Source organism: Triturus cristatus, chromosome 9 (assembly GCF_964204655.1).
Source record: "Triturus cristatus chromosome 9, aTriCri1.1, whole genome shotgun sequence".
Classification (NCBI taxonomy): Eukaryota; Metazoa; Chordata; class Amphibia; order Caudata; family Salamandridae; genus Triturus; species Triturus cristatus.
In genome coordinates this window covers 42,821,971-42,849,140 of record NC_140592.1, presented here as the reverse complement: position 1 = coordinate 42,849,140, position 27,170 = coordinate 42,821,971, and the positions used below count along the sequence as shown (strand labels likewise).

General features: G+C 45.9%; 1 protein-coding gene across 1 annotated transcript in view; it reads right to left on the bottom strand.

Moving 5' to 3' along the window:
* Positions 1 to 27,170, bottom strand: part of SLC25A20 (solute carrier family 25 member 20) — a 157,916-nt gene that overhangs the window by 90,716 nt on the left and 40,030 nt on the right. Inside the window, exon 3 of the mRNA XM_085624354.1 lies at positions 6,697 to 6,824. Within this exon, the coding sequence (XP_085480480.1) occupies positions 6,697 to 6,824 (128 nt within the window). The remainder of the gene's footprint in view (positions 1 to 6,696; positions 6,825 to 27,170) is intronic.

Sequence of the window (27,170 nt, the reverse complement as noted above, 5' to 3'; positions counted from 1 at the left end):
GAGCGCCATCTTGGGAGTAGGGCTCAGACGCCACCAAGACGTTCCACGGGGCTGCGCTCTAGTTCGAGCGATCGTTAACTGGCAAACGGTATTTAGGGGCCATCTGGTCGGCGCGCGGTCAACAGACTGACCGTCACGCTTACATCGCGCTGGTTCCTGCAATTGTTCGCTTTTGCTGCAATCGCGCTGAAGCTGTTTTTAAATAACTTGCACTCACTGTTATGTTGATGAAATTATTTTGATTGTCCCCCACCTGACCGCATTGCCTGCACATTAAAATCATTGTGAGCACCATTCACCACTTGGGTGTTTGATTCCCTGCTTGAGCGCCATCTTGGGAGTAGGGCTCAGACGCCACCAAGACGTTCCACGGGGCTGCGCTCTAGTTCGAGCGATCGTTAACTGGCAAACGGTATTTAAAGGCCATCATGGTCGCGCGCAGCGTCGCGCCGGAGGAGCGCCAGAGGAAAGCCCGTCTGTGCCCGTCCGGGCCAGGACGGGCCGTAGGGCCTCCCCCCCTGGTCGGCCGAGGGTTTACTCCCCTGTTACCCTCAGAGCTCTTCACCAAGGGAGAACTACGCTAGACGAGCGAACACTTGCCAGTCTTCGATCGGAAGACCTACTACAGGTAGAGGCCAAACCAGCCATCATCAAGTCACAGGGCCTGATAATTGCTTCACTCAATACACGATCTCTACAGAAACACCACCTAGAGGTGGCAACACTGCTAGAGGAGGGTGAGATAGACATCCTAGCGCTCTCAGAAACTTGGCTAGGGAGCTCCTCAACACCTGACATCATTGCAGCCTTACCGCCCAATTTCGATGCTCGGTGGTATAACCGCCCTAATGACAGCAGAGGGGGCGGGGTGGCCATCTTGTTCAGAAGGAATCTTAAGGTAACACAAATTACCGCAGAAAGCTGTGCTGGGGCAGAAGTGCTAGGGATCAAAATCTCACTGAAAACCTCATGTATACTACTCATGGTAGTATATCGGCCGCCGCAGTGTGCGCCGGAATTTAACGACGCCATTTTTGAGCTGCTGACCGATCTGGCATCCAGATACAAGTCCCTAGTAGTAGTGGGAGACTTCAATTATCATTGGGACGAGACCCCCAGGGGGCCCTCGGCAGCTGAGTTTGGAGCCAATCTTGCGACCTTGTCTCTAAACCAGCTGGTTAGCGGGCCCACCCATGTAAAGGGACATACCTTAGATCTTGTCTGGTCTACCATGCCTCGAATGGAGATCCTTGCGGTCAGCCCCTGCATTTGGTCGGATCATTATCTGATCAAGGGCTGGGTCCCAGGGGAGCCTTTAACTGCAGCCCCCCCACAAATTAGGAGGAAGGTCCGCCCATGGAAAAAGGTCGAGGCCGACTCCTTAGTCACGACCCTTCTCTCCTCTCTCCCGCCGAATAGGATGCTAGGAAACCTGGATGCAGACACTTCGACCTTCACGACCTGGATTTGCTCTGCCTTAGATAAACTAGCCCCGGAACGGCTAGAGCTCACCCGGAAAAAAGGGAAAGGAGCCCCGTGGTTTGATGCTTCCCTTAGGGAAAGGAAGCAGGCTCTCAGGAGGGTGGAGCGAAGCTGGAGACGGGATTACGGGCCCACAGAGGCACTTACCTATAAAACTATGCTGGTTAGCTATAAACGGGCCATCCTGGCTAGGAAAGCCGCCTTTTATGAAGGACGGATCAAGGAGGCAACGAATAAGCAAAGGGAAACCTTTATTATTCTAAGGGAGCTTACCCAGTTGAGTGAAAAAAACAGCAGTCTGGCCCAGCCTGACTGCGACACCTTCCAAGGTTTCTTCCTCCAAAAGGTGCAGGATATCCTCTCGGATATCTCGAGGCTCTCGGACAGTCTGCCATCACAACTTGGTATGGACAGCTTGCAGGCCGTAGGATCTTTGGTCAGGTTTCCCGCCATCACTGGAGAGCACCTGATAGAACTGGCTAGCCGTATAAAATCTGGTTCGTCCAGTGACCCCTGCCCTCCGAAAATTTTCAAATTAGCCTTGCCAGGTATCCAACCCCAGCTTTTGCAGCTAATCAATGCCTCATTGGATGCGGGCTACCTCCCAGCATCCCTGAAGGAGGCTAGGGTGTCCCCACTTCTGAAGAAAGCTGGTACCGACCCGTTAGTATTAAAAAACTACAGGCCTATCTCTCAGCTGCCGTTTCTAAGCAAGATCTTGGAAAAACATGTCTTGAACGTAGTCACCCACTACTTAGAGGAACACCATCTCCTACATGTCAGGCAGGCGGGATTCCGTCCACAACATAGTACGGAACTGGTGATGGCCACGGTCACCGACGAGTTAAGAGTAAGAGCCGACAATAAACAACCTTGCGCTCTGATTCTCTTAGATCTCTCGGCAGCTTTCGATACGGTCAGCCATTCCATCTTGCTGAGCCGTATCGCGAAGTTGGGGATTGCTGGCCAGGCATACAAGTGGCTGGAGTCCTTCCTGTCGGGTCGTACTCAGAGGGTTCAAATTGGGGATCAGCTATCGGGGAGTAGGGATGTGACCTGGGGGGTCCCTCAAGGGTCCGCACTCTCCCCCCTACTGTTCAATATCTATCTGCAGCCCCTGATTGAGCAACTCACGTGTAAGAACTGTGAGGTCTTTAACTACGCAGACGACACACAGTTACTGGTCCGGCTGGGTGACACATCAGAGGCCCAGGAAGCAGTTAGAGATCTTCTGAGATTCACGGTCAACTGGATGACTAATAACTTCCTTAAAGTCAATGCAGACAAAACGGAGGTTCTGGTGGTGACCAACATGGCCAATCCCTGGGATGATCTGTATTGGCCTCCAGAACTTGGCAAAACTCCTAGCCCGGGGGCGGTAGTGAAGAGTCTTGGCCTAAAGATCGATGCGGCTCTCTCTATGGCCCCCCAGGTGTCGGCAGTGGTAGGCTCCTGCACGGCCGTGATGCGGCAGCTGCGTAAACTTACTGCTATTCTCTCTACCTCCACGCTACAGACTGTTGTCGCGGCTACTGTCATCTCGAGGCTAGATTACGGCAACATTCTGTATCTGGGCCTGTCACAGAAGCTGATGAGGAAATTGCAAGTCGTGCAAAACGACGCTGCCAGACTGGTTTTCTCTCTCCCCAGAAGTGCACATGCATCTACTCTCCTTTGCAAATTGCACTGGCTTCCTGTGAAGCTTAGGGTCCATTTCAAGGGCCTCTGTATTGCTCATAAAGCACTATTCGGTAATGCCCCGGAATATATTAAACAGCGACTAAGGAAGTATGTTCCCGGTAGGTCTCTGCGCTCTGGTTCTGTCCCAAATTTGGCTCAACCTAGATTTAATTTACAAACCAAAGGAGGTAGGGCCTTCTCAGTACTCATTCCTCAACTCTGGAATGCCCTTCCGCCGAGTCTGAAGGAAGAATTCAACCTTCTTTCCTTCAGAAAAAAACTGAAGACATTCTTGTTTGGCATGGTAACATCTTCGGCCTAACTGGGTATTAGCGGATGGTCGGGAGGGGCATGATGTTTGTGGGGCGTCTGTTTAGCGCTTAGAGACCAGTGGTGATAAGCGCTCTATAAGAGCCATATAACATAACATAACATAACAAAGTGGTTGATGCTCTTTTGCCTATTTGGTAGCTAAACTTTGGAACTCTCTGCCTCCATCATTAAGACTGACCAATAAAGAAGCCAGATTCAGGAAGCTTCTCAAAACCCACCTGTTTTTAAGATGTTCTATTGCGCTAGCTGGAGGAAGGACATGGAGGCCATTGAGGCCACGGCGTCTGGTAAAGCCCCTGGTCCGGACGGTGTCCCAGCGGACCTCTATAGGGCAGACCCACAGTTTTGGGCGAAACTTTTAACCTGTGTTTTTAACGCAGCTTCTGAGGTCGGTGCCCCTAGATCTTGGGCAAAAGCCGTTATTGTCCCACTTTTTAAAAAAGGTTCAAGAGATGACCCGGCTTGCTACCGGCCTATCTCTCTCCTCGATTCTGCCATGAAAGTCATGGGTAAAGTAGTTCTGGCTCGCCTAACTATGTGGTTGGAGGAGCATTCCATTATTTCCGATCTACAATATGGGTTTAGACAGGGAAGGGGCACAGTGGGTCAATGCCTCAATTTACACCTTATTATAGGAAAATATACAGTCGTTAAGCAGGGGGACCTCCACTTAGCTTTTATGGACTTGTCCACCGCTTTCGACCTTGTAAATCGGCAAAAACTATGGGCATTATTAGCCGGTTTGGGGCTTGACCAGGTTTTGGTCTCTTTCCTGGCTGTAATCCACGACGACACAACCGCAGTCGTCCGTTATAGGGATGATGGAAGCCAGACTGATGCCTGGCAGGTAAAGCGGGGAGTAAGGCAGGGGTGTATTCTTGCTCCCCTGCTCTTCTCGCTTTACATCAATAATTTGGGTCCGGTCCTGAATACGATCTGTAAGGACACCCCGAAAGCAGGTTCAAAAATGATTCCTGCTCTACTATACGCGGACGACACAGTTTTGTTGGCCAGAACCGCGAGAGGATTGCAAGCTCTCTTAAACGGATTTTATGATTTTATGGTCTCTTTAGACTTATTAGTTCATTTTAAAAAAATCACATTCTATGTCGATTGGCTCAGGGAAAGCGAAAAGGGTGAAATTTTTCTGCAATGGGCAGGAATTAACGAAAGTCCAGACGTTCCCATATCTAGGGGTAACATTTGACGACAGATCATCCTGGGTTACACAACGTGCTAAAAAAAAAGAACATCTTAGCTAGTGCCACAGGTGCTTTGTTGGGCTTCGCAAAGCGCTTAGGCTGTAAACCACTCCCTGCTTTATTAAAAATATACAGTGCGAAATGTTTGCCCATGGCACTCTATGGTAGCGAGGTCTGGGGTTACAAGGCTTCTCCTAATATCCAAACAGTTGAAAACAATTTCTTTCGGAAACTGCTGTCTCTACCCCCCTCTGCCCCCACCTTTAATATTCACGAGGACTTAGGGATGGGTTATATTAGTGACCAGATAGCAGTGGCCCCGCTACTAGGATGGTTGAGGGTTTGGGCACAACAGCCACCAAACCTAAACCAACAAATTATTCAGGACTGTCTGTCCTTGGAAAAAGCCCTGTCTATCCCTTGGTTAAGCTACATTAAAAATAATTTGACTTCATTAGGGTGTTCGGAACTGTTCACTAGGCCTTGTGTGATTAGTAAAGAGCAAATTAAAGCCATTAAGACCCAATTTTTGTTAAAAGTAATGTTGTCAAGAGAAAGTGATGAGCTGGGGAAACCGACAGTGAGGAGGTTTGTGATGTTGAGTTTAGGGAACGAGATTCAGCCCTACCTAACCTACATTAACAAACCTTTCCATATGTTTTTGCTAATAAGATTTAGGCATGGTTTGCTTCCCTGGCTCCTGGCATACCCGAAAGGATTTTTTAAAGAGGGAACTCTGGAGCCCTGTCCCTGTGACAATATTTCTGAACAAAATTTGTTGCACATGATATTTTTCTGTAAATTTTACTCTGTGCAGCGGAAAAAATACATCGTGCCGATTTTAAAAAATTGCCAATTTAAGCAAGTTAGGCCCGCCTTGGCTTATTTACAAATGTTGGAATCTCCATTGATTTGTTTTGGGGTTGCCTGCTTTATAGTGGGTGCCCTGAGAGTCAGAAATAGGGCCCAGTTGACATAGCTACCTGATAATGATTAACGTACCCATTACGTTGTGGTATATGAAATGTTTTTTAAGGTCATTTTGAAATTTTACTATGTTTTTAGCTCCATGAATGAATTAACTCTAAGTGTTATTTTATTGCACATTGCGCCAATCTGTTTTGTATTTATTATTTGTGTTAATAATTTTTCTGTAATGCATTGACCTCTATCTTGTTTTCTGTTATGTGCTTTGATGGTTTTAAATTTTAACCGAATAAAGCAAACTTTGACTTTGACTTTGACTGACCAATAAAGAAGCCAGATTCAGGAAGCTTCTCAAAACCCACCTGTTTTTAAGATGTTCTATTGCGCTAGCTGGAGGAAGGACATGACATGACATGACTTTAGCGCTGGGAAACCTGATGCGTAGCCATGTGCTTTATAAATGCCTAGCATAGCAAAGTGCACTTAACATTATGTCTAGCAATGGAAGCATTCTGCTGTACAATCAGAAAAATGACCATGCCACTAGCATGCAACAATCAATCCCCTAATCATCCTATGCTTCCCAGATTAACTTTATACGAACAAATTATCTAGTTGCCATGTTGGTCAATGGTTCAAAAACAGACCAATGTTTTTAATTCATTAGCCCGCGCGATTTATTTAACTTTTCTGTGGCTTATTCAGAAAAATGTTTATCATTTAAAGCACGTCATCATGAAGGGCAGCACATAGTTCTTGAACACACTTGAAAACAAAGTACAAAAATACATTAAACACAGTTGTATTTACATAAATTACATACACAAACTTACCGACATATTGCTTGATAAGACATATTTGACTAGTCCTAACATACATATGAAACACTAGGCGGAAACATTCACTTTCAAAGTATGCGTTTTATCCTGCCATTGTGTAGACCTGGAGCTGCAGTGTACCTCTATAAAGCAAAAAGTCTGACGGATTTGATCATTGTGGATTATCAACCCCCTTTCACACAACAAATATTAAATGAACTTGGAAAATACAAATATAAAAATCAAAAACTTACGTCAGTGAGTCATTTGGGTTCTTCTGTTGCAGTTTTTTACCCAGTCCAAAACCAAAAAAGCACACTGCAAACATGGGGGTTACTCCAATAATGGGTGCTGCCATACCTTTATATAAACCCCGCACTCCCTGCAAAAAACAGAGAAAAGAACAGAAAAATAAACACTAATTAACGGTACTGCCTTCTGTGAGTTTCAACAAAGTGTCATCAACTAGGAGAGGCAATACTATGGTGATTTGCAGACACTGCAGCTCCTTGAAGACTATGAACAGCAGATAAGCAGAGCTAGACTGTGCTGGAGTTCTGTTCTGCTGGAGACTCTACCATGTCACCTCCTACCTTAAGCTCCACCTTGATCTTCTGGCTTTCTGAAGATGAGCTCTCTCCTCCACTAACAATTATTGGCAGAACTTTCATGCATTCTTTACTGTTTCCAGGAAGAGGAATGTACATATATTAAGCTTCTATCAATGAGCAAAAAAAGAAATACTTATATATTTTGTAAACGGCTATTCTTGAAAGGTTTCCTGTCCCCATTCTCCTTTCCATGTGCCTACTTTCTGCCGGTGTTTGCAGAAAGGACTTAGATCTCTGAATTAAGGTCGGGGATTAAAGTTAAAACGGTCTGCTTTGAAATAATTCACTTCAGACAGACGATTGTGAGTGGATTTTGCCCCACTATAGATCGAAATTACATTGACTGTTACAAAAATAGGTAGAACACACCAATATTTATGCCTGTACTGTCATTCCAAAGTTGTGATTGTGCTCACTGGTTCGTTTGAGAGTAGCTGTATACGTCTCCTGACTAATAGTCAATTATAGGAATATGCTCCTGTTGAGAGAAGTGCCACTAAATTGGCTGCCAAAAAAAGGCCTTTATGCGGACATGAGCCTTATTCTAAACCGAAGCAGAAAAAGTACTAGAGTATATGGTAAGCCCCAAAACGAAAGCTTATTTTGTTGCACAGATGCTGCCACTGTATCATGGCTGGCGAATCTAAATGTTTTGCAACGAAGTACTAAATAACCAGCAAACAGTTATTTAATAAGACAACACCAGACTCAACTATGTGCGACTGCTTGTTACTGTAATGCAAACTTGCTATTGAACACATGGTAGGGTTCGCTGTTATTTTTTTACTCCATGTCATGCCAATATACAATGTAATACATTTTGCAATCTATTGTTAACTCAGATCATAAGAGGCAGAGTCCATGGCACCAGAAAGATCCTTAACCATGCCTTGGGATCTGTTCTCAATACATACCAGACCCCAAAAAGTCAAATAAATGGACTGGGACGAGCCAGTTTTCAGGTCGAGCATAGGCAGCGGGTCTTCTCAACATCTTGTATTCACTCTGTGGGCTTAGACCCTGCCTTAAGCTTTTCATTGGCTTTTGTTAGTGTCCTTTAAAAAAAAATTGGATAATGGTTACTGCTTGTCACACCCTTTTCTCAATAGTTAACTCCCATGCGTATTACCGGAGGACTTGTCCGCTTCCACCTGTGTCATTGAATGTTATGTCTTCTGAACTTTTTTTCCATTTACAACACAAGCACTTCTAAGCAGGAATGCATATGGGCGCTTTTAAAACACCCGGCGTAAACTCGATCAATCAACACGCCCCACCGCTGCTTCATCTTGCTCCCTGACCCTTTCATCTCACTTCACCACCTTTTCATCTCGCTATCCCCCCTCCACCAAGCAGGACAAATGTGATTATTTGCTGTTTTTAAAGTGCTCAGCAGCACTGAATGTTTAACTGGAGAGTTCTGTATTAATATTACCAAGTGCAATTGCATGGTGACAGCGATCTATTGCATTTATTAAGGCGAGGTGTTGGAGATAAGCCATGCAAGTCATACAAACGGAAGATACATTCAATCCTCTTTTTCCCCCCTATAATTCACTAGTGCCTAACCCGTAAATGGCTGCCTACTTCGACCCATTTCACTTTTTTAAAGATGTTATATTGGAGAACACATCACGCATATGGGACTTTGTTTTGAATCATGAGATTTGCATTGAGAGGTTGACTAAAAATTGACAGGCTATGTTGTCACGATCACAGAACCAGTGAAATTTAGGATGAAAATAAAACTAAGTATGCATTGCCATAATCAAGACGTTTCTAGTGAATGCAAAAAGTAAGTGCTCTAATGTCAGTGGTATTTACAATAGACCCCCGTCCAGGGATCACAAATTCATGGGACAATGACAGGCGCAGCTCCCTGTGTTCATTTTGACTCAGTCTCCATGGTTCAGCTTTCTTCCTCCACTTACTCCCAGCCAGTAAGTACATCGGTCCAGGGGTCACTATGGGAAAGGCCGCACATGTGAGGGCAAACCAGACAAAGCTGCAATCTTCAAGAAAACTTTACTAGGCCTTACAAACAACTAGCTGCTAATTCATTCCTCCTATGTTGATTGGCTCTGCTGGCTGCATCCGCTTTTGCCAAGGGTCACAGTTTTGCAAGTCACTTTGGAATCCACAGACAAGCTTGGTTTGTTTTATTGAGAGGTCTCTTGCAAATGTTACCATTTGTATGGTAGTGATTATAATTTAGGTTCCCTGTTTTCCGTTTTTACAGATAAATACAGACAGAAAACCTTTATTTTTTGTCTGTATTTATTTTTAAATATGGATAAAAGCGATAATTGGGTTGCTTTTTGAGTAATTGTGGATTGATCGATAAGGGGTCTAAAAAAAAAATAGGAATTTTAGTAAAGAGGTTTTAACAGCAGTAGATAAGTGTAAGGTTGATACTGAAACTTGCATATTTTCTTATAAGTACATTGATTTATCTTCTGTGGGTGTATTTCCCGGCTAAATAAATGTGGAAATGTCCAAAAAATAAATACCATAAAACCGGGAGCCCTAATTATAATAAAGGCTCCCAGTTTTCTGTTTTTACTTATTTAAAACCATTTATTTTCCTGTCTGTATTAATTTTTAAATGTGGATTAAAAACGGAAATTGGGTTGTTTTACAGTGATTCTAAATGTTGTCAGTTATGACTGCCAGGCCATTAACTGTGCGGATTTATAGGAAAGGGGATTAAAAAATATAGGGATTTTTATGACAAAAATATAAATACCATAAAACCGGGAGCCCCAATTATTATCATTTGATGCCAAAACAGATCACCTTATTAATTTGGAAAAGTCACTTCTCGTTCTTGTGTTTTATTTCACACACAAAGACAAAGCATTCAATATTTGAACTGTTAGCAACGCATGAGTATTTTGAAACATCATTCTAACCACATGTGTTTTTGCCACGGATGCTTTTTTATGAACTCATAGTGAATTGAACAATCCATTAAAAAGATGATAAAATGCGTACGGCAAATTCCTAATAGGTTTTAGTTCGTAGGATCTCAGTAAACTTGCTGGAATGCAAGATGGTCGAAAACCTTATGTCCAGAAGTTTCAATTTTCATTAGCAGCTTTTCTTGGAAAGAAATATATACGTTTGAGAGCATTAGTAAATATGCTTATCCTAAAACTTAGTAGGAGGATAATGTTGTTAACAAGGAGGCCTCCCCAACGGGGGCCAGCAGGGCTCTTTGATTTCTAAAAACAGTCAGTCAGAGCCTGACTTTGATACAGTGTGAGGAAAAATGACAGGAAAAACGTACCAGCTGCTGAAATACACTGCAGGCCAACAAAAGAACATTCGGCCTCTTGTGTTAGACAACAGCATTAGTTCCATGTCAATTCCTGCCTTAAAATAAGTAAATAAATAAAAAACAACAACAGCATTAGTTCCATGTCAATTCCTGCCTTAAAATAAGTAAATAAATAAAAAACAACAACAGTATTAGTTCCATGTCAATTCCTGCCTTAAAATAAATAAATTAAAAAAAAAACAACAACAAAAATCACTAAAGTTTTATAGGTGAATCTAAGCACTCGCTGTGTTAACTCGACCAATGCACAAAGCAACCCACGTCTCCCAGCCAGCCAGCAAGGACATTGGTCCAAGATCGTCCCTATCCAGATGGTAGCGCTGTCAGTGGCCCCTTCTCTGTGCTGCCTCCTGACTGTTCATCCCAATGCCTTGTTGAATCATGGATGCCTTCGTCATTCAGGTGGAGCCCCCTGGGCCACTTTCAGTTATTGTAGCTACTCAAGAGTGCAGGTGGCAAACAGAATGGAAAGTGCCCTACGGTTTTCCTCTGTAAAATTGGAATGCTGACCCAGAATGCAAATCTAACCAGTGCACATAACAAATGGAATATCTTGTATCATTAAATGCTAAACATGCCACCTATGCCTAAAAAGGTTTCGCCTAATATCATCCTCTTGGTACCTGCTGTGCCATGCATAATAGTCATCGACCCAAGCCCAGAAATGTAAGCAACACTGTAAATGTAAAAATGGATACTTGTAAATGGATACTTGTATAGCGCACTACTCACCCGCAAGGGTCTCAAGGCGCTTGTACGAATAACGCAGTGGAACCCATCCTGGCTTTCCCGGTGAGGCGTCCACTCCTGGGCACCCCCAAGGTGGAGGCCAGGCATCCTTAGCGTTGTGGGGGCCGTTGTGGAGATTAAGCAAGCTATTGCCCAGAGTTGCAGAGTGGGACTCCATGATTGGAATGGCACCGAGGCGAGAATTATCAGGTCCGTGGAATTTTTGAGCCCAAGACCCGCCGAGGCAGGGAATTGAACCCTGGTCCCGGGCTAGACCTCTGCATCAGGGTCTGCCGCTCTAATCATTGAGCCATACTTCTCCACACTGAAAGCACAAGCAAACAGAGCAGCTTCAGGTTGGCTGTTACTGTCAGTCATGTACTGGGTCGGACAGGCACATAGGGCAATAAGGCAGTGCTCCATGGGCTGGTCGGACAGTTTATTGTGTATGCTCCTTTTTGGGTGTTTGTGGGCCTGTTTTATGGTCTGCTGTGCTCCGGTATCACGCTCTCTGCCATGCATTATCCCCAACTCTTTACAGCAACTCCTTCCCTATTTTTTAATTCCTTTTTCCATTGGTGTCATTTATTTTCAACCTCCCCTCCCTTGTAACCCATTTCCCATTTTCTGGTTCTCCAGCATGGCAAGGTCATACAAATGGCAAGCGCTATGCAAATATGATCATTCCACTTCAAATAAAAAAGCTAAAATAAAAAACATTGTCATTTACAACACCAATAGGTCTGCCTTTCACAAATGCGAGACCGATTGCATTGCAAATGCTTGTTTTTCCATACTGTGCTCCAGCACCATAAAGACAAAGCAGCTGCATGACTACCAATCAGGCAGAAATGGTGCTCTCTTCACTTCACTTCACTTTCATGTAGAGTATCAGAAATGATCTAGCTACACAGCAGGATGAAGTAAACAGACAAGAGGGACCTCTCTCAGAGTTCAAATATCTATCAAGAGACTGGAAGCATGCTTCAATTTTGCCACATTTAAATAAACCTAATTTGGATGTCAATGACCCCAATAATTTTAGACCAATATCAAGAATTCCACTCCCGGCAACGGTCATTGAGAGGAATATTAATGCCCAACTAAATACATTTCTGCAAGACTCACAAGCCTTGGACCCAACCCAGTTTGGATTTAGAGGGGGTCATAGCACTGAAACCGCGCTGCTAAAATCCACCGGAGAGATCAGGAACATTTTGGACCAAGGAGGGAATGCCGCCATGATCATGTTGGATCTTTCAGCGGCATTCGATACCGTCCACCACGGTATACTGATGGAACGTCTACAGTAAGTAGGAGTCAAGGGCTCTGCCTGGAAACGTCTTAAATCTTTTTTGACGGATAGAGTAGAAACTGTAGCCTTGGATGAGTTTGAAGCTGAATCATTCTCTCTGCCTTTTGGTGTTCCCCAGGGATCATCATTAAGCCCGACCCTTTTTAATGTACATGTTTCCTCACTGGCACCGCTTGTTGAATCATTTGGGTTTACATTAACCTTATAGTCTGATGATACCCAAATAGTGGTTAACCTACTCCCAGGCTGTTCTGTGAATACTTCATTAACGTTACAAAATTGTACGAGTGCCGTGGGAGACTGTATGGCAAAAAACTGCCTAAAGCTCAACTCCAATAAAACGGAGGATTCTTTTCGGCAATAATCCTAATCTATGGACACCAGTCTGCTGGCCGGCAGACCTTGGCCAACTCCCCACGCAAGTGGGGAAAGTAAAAAATTTGGGAGTATGGTTAGATGCTAAATTGGGTTGTAGGTACCAGGTAAATAAAGTGGTCTCTACTACCACCTACATCCTCAAACCTTGTAAAAAAATCATGCCATTACTCCCAAAAGCAGTACAACAAACAGTTGTCACCGCTCTTATCATGCCAAGATTGGATTATTGCAACAGTCTGTATTTGAAAATACATGAAGGATCTCTAAATAAATTACAGATTCTGCAGAACGCGGCCGCCAGATTACTTACAGGTATACCTAGGACTGATTCCATCTCTGTTCAAATTAAAGCTCTGCACTGGTTGCCAGTGAGGGAACGCATTCAATTCAAGGCCTTGACTCTGTTTTTTAAATCACTTCATGGATTTGGGCCTGAATTTCTAAAACAGTGACTCTACTGGTACACCCCTAATAGAACCCTACGATCTTCTGACGCCAAATTGGCAACAGTACCTAGGGTGAAGAAGGCCAATTGGGGTGGCAGAAGCTTCATAGTTAATGCAGCAAGAGCATGGAATACTCTTTCTTTATCTCCAAGAAGTACGACCAATCTTCTTGTATTTAGAAAGACATTAAAAACATTGCTCTTTACTAATTGATCCTCCGTGTTCCCCCCCTTAGACTCGGTCCCTCTTTAGGCCTTCTCTAAGCGCCAGGACACCTTTTGGTAACAGTTGCGCTCTATAAAATGGCCATAACATAACATATTATCTCCTTAAAAGTGAGTTCAACAAAATCCTCAACAGAAGGTATTGAACTCTACATGAGGACAAGGATCACCCAGTAACACTATGGAACTGGGGAGGCAGGGACTGGATTGAGATGGCGTTCTCCTGTTTTGTAAAGTATCATGAAACCTCTGACGGCAAGAGAGTTAAGGAACAAGATCAAACACACTTTGCACATACAAATGTGGCATTTCAGGTAATTAAAACTAAATTAAACTTGAACATAACCTCATACAGAAAAGGATAAGCCAACGTTAAAAAGTTCTCATAATAAGGATCGAAGGACCAGATGTGGTGCTGTGTTTAGGGGATAAGAGCTGACATAGGAGGGCCAGAATCTAGCTAAAGCATTTGAAGCACTGCCGAATAAATACAGAAATGCAACTCACAAGTTTATATATCTTTCACTAGTAACACGCGGTTCCAGCTTAACCAGTTTTATTACTTGCACGCACTTATCTGACCCTGCAGCGCATACATACAATCAACAGCTCCCCGTCTGCTGCTTTACTTGGGTGTGGACCGGTTCCAGCATCCTTTCTCCATATGATATGGGAATGTGGTAAACTTCAAGGATTCTGGGGTTTTGCAGGAGATCCCACGTGTGCCAGTGGAAGCTTCCTGCAGCCACTGCCTGCTTGGGGTGCTCCCTAAGCGCGGGCAAGATGAGACATAGGTTGCCCTACTGGGTCTGATGCACGCTAAGCGACACTAGGCTATCTGTTGGCTGCGGCCCAGTGCACCGACTGTTCAGTAAACGTTGGTAGACATCCACGGATGGGTTGTGGCAGAGGAGAGACGGCTGCGTATGGTGTGCACGGATTACAATGCTAAACAAGATTTAGAACTCTGGGGGACCATGCTGGACAGTTCAGCAGAGGTATATTTGCCAGTGGATGCTCCCTTGCTGCCTCAGATAATCTAGAGCTGGAGGTGCCCTTGGGAGCAGGATTACATGCTGCATTTGAGAGTGGGCGCATGTTACTATGTGTTTATCTGACTACTGGTGCCATATTGATGGGGGTTACAGTGACTGCCACTTCCCTCCCACCACCCCCGTTCTCTGCCGTCTTATTGTCTTTTGTCCTTCTCCACCTCCCCTTTGGGTGGTGCGGGTGGGGGTATTTCTTATTGAAGAAGTATTGGTACAGATGTCCGCTGCTCTATTGTGAGTGAAAACATTTTTTTGCGCAGTTACTTAAAACCATTTGAAATGTGACAAAAAGCATTTAAAATCAGAACGTTAAAATGAATTCATTTCACTGTTTAACCAATTTCATTTCAGAGACAATAAGTTTAAAAAAACAAGGCTAAAAAGCAAGTAGTTGTATACGAGGCATTTTGACGAAAGTTATGTCATTTATAGAGTGTGCCTTGTTCCATCCACAGTAAGTCTATTTTCTCATAGTTTATCAAGATCTTATTCTTCAACTAGTCTGGAACGCACCTTCTCCATGTATCTCCCGATTCTAGCCAAGTCAGTCGGTATATGCAAGAGAATATAACTGCGACCGCTTCTTTCACTGTCCGAGCTCCTTTGCGTAGCCATACTGGCTTTAAAAGCTTCTGACGAGACTGTAGCAGGCCAGGACAGCAGCACATCAGGTGTGCTAATGATTCTGTTTGAAAATTGCAGATTCTAAAGCTTATTTTGTTATAAAGGGATTGCACCCCAGGATTCAGTTCTTTAATTGGGAGGGGCACTAGTCTGGCCCACTGAATGTTTTTTAGGGCCTTCCTCCCCAAAGCTTGGTGTAGGTAAGGCTGGGTTTTGTGCTCTCTATATGATGCAATCAGCCCAGATTGGCCTCCTCCAGTTTCCAAATTTGATAGGTAAATTTTTCGAGACAATTGATAGCATTGTTTATTGATTGCATTTTTGATGGCCGAGTAGTTAATGTCCTCTTGACCCCAATTTTGTGTTGCCAGGTCTAATTTTTCTACTGCTTCCTGCATGCAGACTTGCCTTGGATTGGTAGGCCCTTCATAGATGGATTTTAGCATGCTCTTCAGGCTTCCATCCGGAGCTTTAAGTATTTGGCAATAGCATTTTGCTTGCACACCCAAGCATTCTTTGTTCTGTTGCACCAAGTCGAACTCCAGACGAATCCAGATATTACGGGTGTATTTAGGTAGCTTGAATATGCGTTTATACGCCTGGCATTGCGCTTTTTCCATCATTGTGTCCATTTTACCTGGAAATGCCTGCTGTGCATACCCTGCAATTGCCCTTATTTTAGATTGTAACACCTTTCTGATTGGGATAGTCGTTGGACTTTGCATTTTCTCATGTAATTTGCACAGGGCGGAGATTGTTGATTGTGCTTTAGATTTCATTTTATGTAGATGCAAAGTCGCTTTGCCCGAGTCGCTCAACCAGCACCCTAGATAATTGTAAGACTTTGAAACAGTGATTATCTCTTTGCCCATGTGCCTTTTAAGGAAATTTTTTAGTGCAACGCCCAAAAATCAGTACCTTGGTCTTGTCTGGGTTTATTATTAATTCATTGATATGGTTGTAGGCGTTTAAAGCATCTAATCCCCTTTGTAGCCCTGTTTTTGTATGATCCATCACCACTAGATAGTCTGCATATTGTAAAATTTGAAGTTTGTTAGCTCCGGTTTTAGAGACTGCTAAGTTAGCATTAATGAGCATCTTGCCCAGATCTGCTGTATATAAATTGAATAGTGTTGAGGCTAGTACGCATCCCGGTTTTAGGCCTCGATTTGTGAGGCACTTTTTTGTCGTGGTGTTGTTTACTAATGTGACTTTGATCCAACTGTTGCTATATAGCGAGATAATGGCGTTGTGGAGGCCTGGTGGAATTTGCCAGTTGCGCAATTTAGACCAGAGCTTGCATCATGGCACCCCATCGAAGGCTGCTGAGTAGTCTACAAAGCAGGCAAAGACTGTTTTTTGTTTTTGACGTTAGCTTGCTGGCTTAAGTATGATATAGCTGTGATGTTATCGATTGTCGAACAACCTTTGCGAAACCCTGTTTGATTGGGTGGGGTGGGGGGGGCGGAGAAGGATTTTATTTTCTTCTACCCATCTGTGTAGTTCTGTTAATAGGGTACTTGCGTAGGCTTTCCCTTCGATATCCAGGAGCGCGATTAATCTGTAGTTTTTTGGTTCTGGGTTATCACCTTTCTTGTACATCGGTTGTAAAACTGACCTGCGCCATGAGTGGCACCCTGGCATATAGTCAGCATTCAGTGAATAGATTGGATAGGACTCTCCCCCAATATGCTGGTTCTTCCCTAAACATTGTTCCCAGGAGGCCATTAGGCCCTGGTGCCCCATCTTTTCTTATCTTTTTTACTACTTTTTCAACCGCTGTGCCGTCTTGATCTTTGCTCACGACTTCAATTGTATATTCCACTGCATTGTTTACACTCTCCATGGGGCCATCCACACTATTTCCGGGTTCAATGCATCCTTCGTTTTCTACATAAATTGTGGAAACATGTCTCAGCCATGCGTCGGCATGCACAGAGTTACGCCGGTCCACTTTGTCATTTTCCAACCAAGCAATATATTGCCAAAGTTGTCGCTGGTTATGAGGCTTTGTTAGCTCGTGGGTCTTGATCCATTCTTCCCCTAGCTTGTTCTGTTTGAGTGTCCATAGCAAGTGCTTCCGCTCATTATGCAGTTTGTTGCGCTTATCCAATGTTCTTTGCGTGCCCGCGATCTTATGAACTCTTTTTGCCTTATTTAGTTTACGTGTTATATCACTAAGTTTTGTGCTGTTATACGACGTTTGTGTAATGGGTTTCTCCTTTAATTTGATGTCAGCATTCTTACTGTTCAGAGCTGTTTTCAGGGCAGAGGTCCACTCCGACCAGTTTTCCATGCTGGGCTCAATACCAGGGTGGTTGCCTGTGCCTTCTTGTTCGTCTTTCCATGCCTTAAATGCGGTAGCCTGGTGATTTTTCCATTTTATTCTTCTGACTAGGGCAAATTTCTCACTGCCTATTGATTTAGCTACCGTGATGGTTCGTTCCCGTTGATTGATAGTAATGTCCAGTTCAACCTGGAGTATTGCATGATCGCTAGAGTCATCTACGTTGATTTCAAAGTGAACAATTTTGTAAACGAGTCGGTTGCACAAAAAGATTTAGTCGTTTGCCAAACAATTCTTAAATGTGGTTGTTCCAGGGCCATTTGTGGCCGAACTTTTTAGTAAGTTCTCAGTTGACTTGAGATCATAATTTTGTAAGAAGTTATTGAAAGTTCTTTCAGCGCTAGTTAGGTGCATCTTCTCACTTGGCTTTGTTCCCAGGTGGTGCAAATTGAAGTCCCCCACAAGTAATTTGGCTGGTGACAAGTACGAGCATAAGATTTCCTATTGTTTTGATCATAGATTTTTGTGGCCTTTAGTTTTGACTGACCAAGTACGTTTAAATATACGTTTATTATGAGCAGTGAAACACCGTCTTCCTTGTCGCCTTTTCCCTCAACTACAAGTGCCTGTAGCATATTTGAGTCTGTATTTATGGTCCTCACTATCAGTTGTTTTGGATGTTTGACGTATATCGAGATCCCACCTGATGGTCTTCCGGACCGGTTGTGTTTAATAGCTAGTTTGCGGAAACCTGCATAGCCTTCCAGATGTACCGGCTCTGTAACCCAGGTTTCTTGTAGACATAAGATATCGCCTTTGCGCAGTTTGTTTGTCGCTGTAACAGGTTTAAGAGCTTTTTGTATACATGCCACGTTCCAGGAGGCAATTTTGAGGCAATTGTCTGGGTTTTGAATAAGCCTTAGAGTGGAAATATTTGCCATTGAAGACAAATTTGGATTAAGTTGCTCTTGTGGGTCACCTGAACGGTCAGCAGTATGCACTTTTCCATCAGGTATGGCGAGAGCAACTCTGTGTTATACAGCTGGTCCTGTTGAGTTTCTCCCTCCATCGGCTTTTCTGAAGCGTCTCGTCTTTTACTATTCTGTTTATGTTCGTCTCCTCCTTCGGACAGATATTACGTTTTTGTAATTCGGTTCTAGTTGTATTTTCGAGGTACCTTTCAATATATTGTGGGAGTTTTCCTTAGCTTTCTTTGTGTAGTCAGTGGCGTTAGATGGTTCAAGTAAAATTAGCTGGTATTTTTCTTGCTCTGGGACCATTGTTGCTATTCCCCATTTTTTAAAGATTTTTTTCATTGAGCACCACTTCTGGAATATGAGGATTTACCCAGGTCACTACTGTGTTTTCATGGGGAGAGTCTTCATTCCTTGGTTCAAAATTAACAGTCACCATATCTACACTTGCTATATTAGCCAGTGATGGAATGTGTTGAAGGAGCCTTAATAGGTTTCCCCGGTTTAGTATATTGTGACTACCCTTTGATTTATAGAGTGGTTGGAATATACTTGGATTTGTATTACTTATGTAGACCAGGTTTCTGTTATTTGTGTCGGCAAGGTGGACTTTGTTGCCAGTCACACTCTTTAGATGTTTAGTTCCTTCGCCCGATGTCTCGCCAGAAGAATTAGGTACGTTTCCACTCATGGGTCTTAGTTGCTCCTTTCCTGCATCAGTTATCTCTGCAGGGGGCTTATATGCGATTTTATTCGGATGGATTTCTGTGGTGACTGTTGGGGGGTCCGCTTTACGACCTCCACTTGATCAAATTTCTCCTGTATTTCTCGGAAAGCTGGTTCGGTTATATTATTCGCCGTGGCAGGACCATCTCTAGATGGTTTATTTGTTTTTGCCATCTTAGTAAGGATCGGGTATGGTTTCATGTTCTGTTTTTGAGGCGATTTTATTGCCAATTCAGTCGAGGCGAATGATGACTGCCCCCAGCTTCTTCTAATTTGTGTGGTCTTTTCGCACTTCTGTTTTCTCCTGAGCCTTTTCTTCATGCGTCGTGTTAAGTTCACCTGCTTAAATTGGGTTGGGTTTTCCAGCTTATCCTTCGTGTGTGGTTTTTCTTTTCCGCCTGTCGCTTGTTTTTCAAAGGCTGAGTCTGTGTTTGTGCTGACCTTGCTTGAAACCTCTTTGGTAGTGTTATGCAGAGACCTGGCAAGTGTTTAGTTAGAATCATCATTAAATACTTTGATCTTTAAGTCCTCGATGAGGGTGGTCAGGACTTCCGGAATTGTTGCCAATTTGTCAATTGATGGGCAACAGGCACATTCCGTATTTAGTGTAGTTACGTATGCCTGTGCCCGTGTGATTAAGGAGTTCAAAATGGCCTATTATTGATCAATCCCGGATATTGCTTTTGCCATGATATTAAGCAGGTCTACTTCAACATCCATCTTATTTGAATGATAGTTCAGTGCCTCTAATGTAAGTTGTGACGTTTTAAAAAAGATATCCCATATGGTTCCCGAGACGAGTGCTGGCGATGTGTTGGTTGCTGGTGCTAGACCGTTGATGTTGGGGATTCGACAGATATTCATACCCTTGAACTGATTAATGCTAGAGTTCGTTTCACTCACTGTTTTGTCACGGGTGTGTGGGCTTTCCTTGCTGTTGGGCGTCCTATTGGGCATCCAGTGATCCTCTGTCTCTTCCACAGTGTATTGGGAAGCCATACGTTTGATACTCCACCTTGGGTTATCGCCTTCTGCTGCTTCCTTTGTTATGTAATTCTGTGCTAAGGGCGACTGTTTTGGTAGAGCTGGTGTTAAAATTTGTGTAATTTTTACTTGATACTGGATGTTTTGAGCTACTTCCACGTGATGTATTTGCTTTGTTGCTTGATTATTGATTTTTACTTGTACCTCAATCGGTGGATGAGCCCCAATTTTCAATGTTTTTTCTTGAGTTTTTTGCAACAGTGAATTATCAGACTCCTCTAATAAGTGTTTAGTCGTTTTTGGGGATTGTTCTCTAGATGTAAGAAGTTCCAAGTCCGTAATGGATCCCCATGAGTTATCTTTGTGTCCCATTGATTCTTCTGACAGAACCCTAATTGGACCTGTGGTCCCTTTAGTATCATTTGTATAATTTATATCATTTGTATAATTAATTTTAGCGTTGCTTGTTGTCATTTCCATTGTTGGTCTTTTAAAAAGTCAAACTTGCTCGTCGCGTTGATTGATTTTGCCACAATTCGAAATAATGGCGATATTAGTGTTTGTGCCTCCCCCTCAATTTTTGCTTTATTGATCTTTGCCGTCAGTCTTTTTTTTTTCCTTTTTATGGGGGGTGCTCTATCTCTTCCTGACCTCATAATTCACCCTTATTTCCCTAATTCCTTCTGTCCCTTTATCCCTTTTTTCCTTGGATGTCCCTTAAATTTCTTTTGTTTTCCTTTTTTTAACGCTTTTTTCCCTCTTTTGTTGTTTAGGAGTTTCCCTTGTCTCGGTGTTCACCAGGCCGAGAGTGTGATTGCCAACTGCCAAGAGGCGTCCTCAAAACCCAAATGCAAACACCTGGAACCCCCAAGATAAGTGTCACTTCCCTTTTACTCACTGTGTTTTGCTTGTGTTTGCTTTTTCCAGCTTTACTTTGTTACTTTGCAACAGCCACCATAGGGGTGTAGTTGGAGTGCCTTTTTAGGCTGTGGTCCTTTTGAATTTTAGGCAGAGCAACAGTTGCGCCGCTTTACTGTTTTGTCAGTTGATGTTTTGATGGTCTAGCAGCTGGCGTTTGCCCATTTCTCATGGAACGGTGAAGCGGCTCCCGTGGACCCCTGTAGAGCGAGGCCAAGGCACACTCCAAGCTTCAGCAATCCAAGCAAACAAACCACTGCGTACCCCCCCTGCGTGGCTCAGGGACACTGGGCACACACCGACCAGGCTGAAGTTTTTAGGTCCCTGCCCCCCAGCAGAGGCACCCACCAGAACGGCTGCTGGGGGGTGGAAGGGGGGCAGAAGGCAACAATGTAAGGCTGCCCCGAGGGGGGGGGGGGGGGGGGGGGTTGCGTAGTGGCCCTCCCCTTGGAGGGCAGCCGCCTTAGTGCCACAGGAAGGCACAGGGGTGGGAGGTCGAGTCCCTGGGCTAGTCCAAGGGAGACCCCAGCAGATAGCGGCTTCCGGCGAGGGCGGGGAGGAGACAGGGGTACATATACGGTCTCCGCCCCTTCCTCATCCTCTTGTCCGCTCGTTCGCCTTGGAAGTCGGTCGTCGCAGATCCGCGTAGTCGTGCTCCCTCCTTCTTCAGCTTCTGGTGAGTCCTGCCGGCCACCTTCCTCTCGCCCCGGCCCTGTCCCTGGGCAGCACCAGGAGACGGGGCCCTGTGGTCGGTGTACCACGGGCGGGGGGGAGGGCCGTGCGCGGAGGGCTGGCTGTGTTCTGCTTTATGGGGCAGCAGGGGAACTGCATGGTGGAGACTTGACCTGGTCTCACACGGCTTGGGTGAGTTACTACGTTGCTGGTGGTTTGCCCCATCGTGCGATCAGCATCGGGCCTTGTTTCGGGAGGTAGGCATGGTGACCTTTCTATCGTTAGGCCTCTGGCCGGTTACCCCCTGCCCTCCCATTCCCTTTTGTTCGTCGCGGGTTATGCGCCAGAAGAGCATACGGTCACTGTCCGGAGCTCCTAGTATCGAGGCCAGGCCTTGCTGGTGGCAGCGGGAGCATGAGATATCCGCTCCTCCCGCGGAACTGGCCGAAATTTAGCGGTAGGGTTTAATTATTCTGCGGGTCTTGGTGCTTTGGGGGGGAGGGGCCTCGGGGTCGCGTCCGCTTTCTGTGATTCTTTGGCAAATCACTTAATGTCCCCGTGCAGGAAGGTGCAATGTAATTTCGGGGCCATGCATAGCGCTACAATACCTTTGGGTATCATGTGACTCCTCAGGCTGTTATCATGTGCCAACTACTGGTGCGCGCCTGACCACGGCCAACGCACGCTGACCTGCCTCCTCCACGGGCTGTTGTGAGGGGGAGCTTGGGACAGCGGGGAATATATGGTTGTGCGGGCGGAATTCCGGCGTGAGCGGCTGGGGCCTCCCGTGTATGCGGGGCCCGTGCGGCTGTCGCCCCTCCCGGTGGCGAGAGGAGGTTTATCAGTGAGCCTCACACGGCAACCAGGGGACTCCTGGGTTCGAGCTTGGTGAAATTACAGGCGGGGTTGTGCTGGCCTACAGCTAGGGCGCTCACTTCGGAGCTGAGGTCCGGGTTCGAGTCCCGATTCGGGAAGCACACATTCTGTATCCCAGGGCGAATTGTCTTCTTTATCGCAAGCAGGATGACTCGTAGTGTCCGGCGGCCGCTCTCCGTCGTTGTTCATCAGCTGTACGGGTATTGGTGAGCAGGGGCAGTCGCGTGCCCCCCCCCCACCCCCTTCTCCCTGCGCCTCCAGACCTCACTGTGCATTGCGGGGCGGCGCCTACCCCGGCTTCTCGTGGTCTCCAGGCATCGCGGGGTGGAGGTGCCATGCACGGCAGTGGGAGGGAATGGAGCGCCGGTTTGCGCAGTGGTCCGAGGCACAAGCTGCTGGCTTGGGCAGGAAACCAGGGATCGAGCCTCGGAGTCGCGTCCACATCCTGTATTCCTGGGGCATAACATTCATTATCGCTGTGACTGAATATGTAATTATTCGGTGCGCACGCCAGTGCTCCTATCCTTCGGGATGAGTTCGCGCTCACATCGCAACGCTTCCCGCTCCCTCCACTGCGGAGTCATTCTAAAGTAATCTTTAAGCAGGGATGCCGGGCCATGACAGGTCAGCATGGCTGTGGATTGCGTGGCCGCGCTCACCTCGGTGTCCCTTGGTTGCCTTGCCTCCCGGAGGGTGGGGCATTGCTCGGCAGTTGGGGGGTGGAACGTCGGGTTGCACGTCCGCCGAGGCTCAGGCTGCTGACTTTGGCGCAGGAGACCAGGGACCGAGCCTTTAGGTCGAGTTTACACTTACCGACATTCTAGGCAGATCCCTTATCTTCTCGCCGGTTTTGATAATGCTGTCACTCTTGCACAAGGAAGTTCGTGGCAGAAGGCACAAAAGGGCAAATTTGTTGCCAAAAAACGGCATGTTCACGCAGTTCTGATTTGCATATCAAGGAAATGTTTTAATAAATTATCAAGTCTCGAGACAGGCTTCAGCAAGGGTCGGGAGGCCCCCTGCACATGAGTCCGAAACTCATAGGCGGAAGTTTTTACTCATCCAGTTGTAATATGCTTGAGTGACAGAGGGAAAATTAATGTTCCAGCATTTAATAATTCCATTATTCTTATAGGATTTGCAACGCAGTACGGTATGAAGTATTATCGGTTTCTTCTAGAAAGTGGTCTTTTGGGTGGTAATAGGACCGGGTCCGGTGGCGCAGTGAACCAATACCCCCCCTAAAGGGACCGGTGTCTGAACTCTGGGTCACTGTTTCAATTGCTCAGCCTTTCATCCAGCTGAGGTTGATTAACTGCGTACCACTGAGTTGGGTCACTAGAACCATCTGCTATTAAGTGCCAAGTCACCTTCTGCTCAGCCTTTCATCCACATGAGATCGATAAGATGAGTACCTTTGAGTTGGGTAACTAGTGGCATCTGATAATTAGTACCAGGTTACCTAATGGCTCAGCGTGGCATCCACTTGAGGTCGTTAAATAAGTACCATTGAGTTGGGCACCAGGAACAATCTGTTATTCAGTGCGTTTCCGACACAATTTTAGGGGCGACTCGGCCGTTAAGCGGAGGAGCTGGGTTGAGCCCGGTATGCGAGGCATCAAAGAAGTTATGGGTTGTTTTGAAATTTCAGGATAGTCCCCCCGTTATACTGCCACGGTACACAAACGGTATCCCACTGGCAGTGGTATTTAGTGCTACCTCAGTGGTTCGCCAGTTATGGCACAAAACGAATCAGCTTATTTCCTTGGTTCAGTTATCAGAGTTTTTTCCGTAGTCTTATTTTCTCAGAGAAAGATGTCCCCGCACACTTGAAATAGATTCTTTCATCTACCTGTCCTGGTTAGGCGGCTCCCCTACGGTGCTTATAGCGGAGCTAGTATCATTGATACAGTGGTTATTTAGCCTTCTTTGGGTTCAAGAGAACTGGTGGCCTCGCAGCCAGAGCTGCGGAATTTTGGCCTGGGGGACCTTGTCTGGGCCTGTCCTGGCGCACGTTGGTGTGTTCATCGGGCCTGTCGGCCTACAGATTCGGATGTCATGCTGCCAGTAGATTACCTCGTGGGCCCGACTCGGTCAGTGGCATAGGGTAAGGGGCTCTTTTTGTTGTGTCCGTCAATGTCTCTTGGCCTTAAAGGAGGTGTCATTTCTCGGTTATTGCCTGCGTTGGGCCAGGCAGGCTGACCCATTGTGTGAATTCTTGTGTGACCTAGTGCATCATCTTTCAGTGTCCACTGCTTACCAGCCCTTTGTGTGAGTCGTTCATCGCCACCGGTTCAACATCGTATTCTGGTGGTTATGCATTGCGGATGTCCTTAACGTATTGATCTGCCCGACTTTGCCTGGGCTCACCAGTAATGACTACGCATAGGTATCCCATGTGCATTTTGCTTCAAATAATATTTACACTGAAAGGGCTTGGGGGTGTAAAACTTTAGTAAGTTTGGGTAGAGTTACGCCTAGTGTTGAGTGAGTGGTAATGTTACCTGGTCGTTCATTGGGGCTCCTCAGGGTAGGATGACCTAGCGGCAAGGTACAGCTAGGGTGGTTTACGTGTGCTCAGCGATCAAAAAAAAAAATAATAATTAATAGTATGCATCGCGGGCCCTGGCTCACACGGAAGTGGGCTAGATCACTCACACCGCAGGTGCCGAGGCCTGCTCTGATGCCTGGCACTGGGGTCCCAGGTTTCTTCTGAAGGGCTAGGCCTTCAGATGCTGAAAGGATGTCCGTTGTTATTTACTCGATTGTTAAACGATTGGTTATTTCCTGGGTCATCCGCGGGTGTAGAGCTTTAGGCGCTGGTTGTATTTCCATCGGGTCGGTTTGCGCTGGTTGTCTTTCCATCGGGTCGGTTTGATGCGTGATGGTGGTTTTGGGGCAGGTCACAGGCTGCTTCCTCTCGCTGTGTTTGTTCTTCTAGGTGTGGTCGGGTCAAGTGACGGAGGAGAGCAATCATCGCGTGGCATATCTGGGCATGAAGGAACGCCAGGCAAGATTGTAGCGTAGGCAGATAGTGGTACTTATCGGGGACTGGATGTTGGTCTCAATGGCATGCCGCCATGCAAGGGGACCATGTACCTAGGTCACGTACATCAGGCAGTGACAGGTGAACTGGGACCATGTGTACTAGAATATACAGGAGTGGTTCCCACCACGGTCGGTCAGATGGGAAGCGGTCTTCTTGATTCTCACTGGATACCCTTACTCCATCACGCCTATTGTAAGCTGAGGATGCCTGTTGACGCTGTTAGACCTGTTATTAGTTAGTACACTCACTGTTGTGCCTTGGCTCGGCTTGTCGTCTCGCATCAGGGCCAGTTTGGGGTTACTGGCGAATTGTTTGCTCGACGGCTGAAGCGGGCGCTTCTAGAACAGGGCAAGATTGATTAGGCCAGGCAGCATGACAAAGGTCTTTTCGGCACTGGCAGAATGGTGCAGGCTGCGAAGTAGTGCCACTGCAGAACATAGATTTGTCAACATTCGGTTAGGAAATGTTTAGCAGCAGGAAGGTATTGAACCATGGTGAGCAATTGGTTTTGGGTTCGTGCTCAACAGGAGCAAGGGAATTGCATTCTGTTCCATCAGAGTACGGGGACCGTCTATAGTACTTGCGATGGTGCAACAGGCACTCAGCAGTAGAGTTAGATGTGTCATCATACCCCAATATAACGTCAGTGATGAAACATAGGTAGTGGCTACTCACGACCAGGCACTCTAGGGCAGCTGGGGCGGGGGTGTGCCAGTGCCAAGAGGGTGCGGGTTGCCTGGGTAGGGCTGCTGGCTTGGAGGGAGCACTACTCTAATCGCCACAAGGGCACGTTTTGTTTCTTAGAAGGCTGAATTGATACTTTTATGGCATGGTGCCAGTTGCTTTAGTTATGCGCAGGTTTCTTGGCAGTGTCAGAAACATTCAGAACGCAATGCTGGTGGTTAGCCTGTTGTCATGCTGTTCAGAGGTAGTTTAGCTCAGGCATGGCCAAGCATGGGTTATAGGCCGGTGGTCTGCCCTGGGATTCGTGTTAACAGGCAGGTGAAGCAGCAGAACTTGGAGGGGCTTGGGTTTGACCTCTGGATACTAGGGCGGAGCCTGGTTGCTCACTTAGCAGCCTGCCCTCGAGTTCGACGAAACGGGTACCTTTGATGAGAGTATCGGTACCGGGTAACTTCTCCCGCCCTCCAGCACTGGCTGGCAGCTATGCAGGTTGTGGAAGTGGCCTTCCAACGGGGGCTTATGGTCCATATGATTAAGGGAAACACTGGGGTAACACTTTTGGGCTACAAATCAGCAGGAGAACAATTGGCTTTCCCAGTATTAAAATCGAGAAGATTTTTACACGTTGTTCTCCTCTGTGGTCACTCTGTCCTGTCTCTCCCTGGTATACTAGCAGAATTTTGGGAGGGCAAGGCTTTACATTTGGTGGTGACTGATGGAATACGATGGGCGTACTCCAACAGAGTGAAAGAGGAAGTAAGGCGGGCTTGCCAACTCTTACCTCCTCCCGCATTGGCACTGCCAGGCAGGAGAGTCTTGTCAAAGGGATTGTTCTTTAG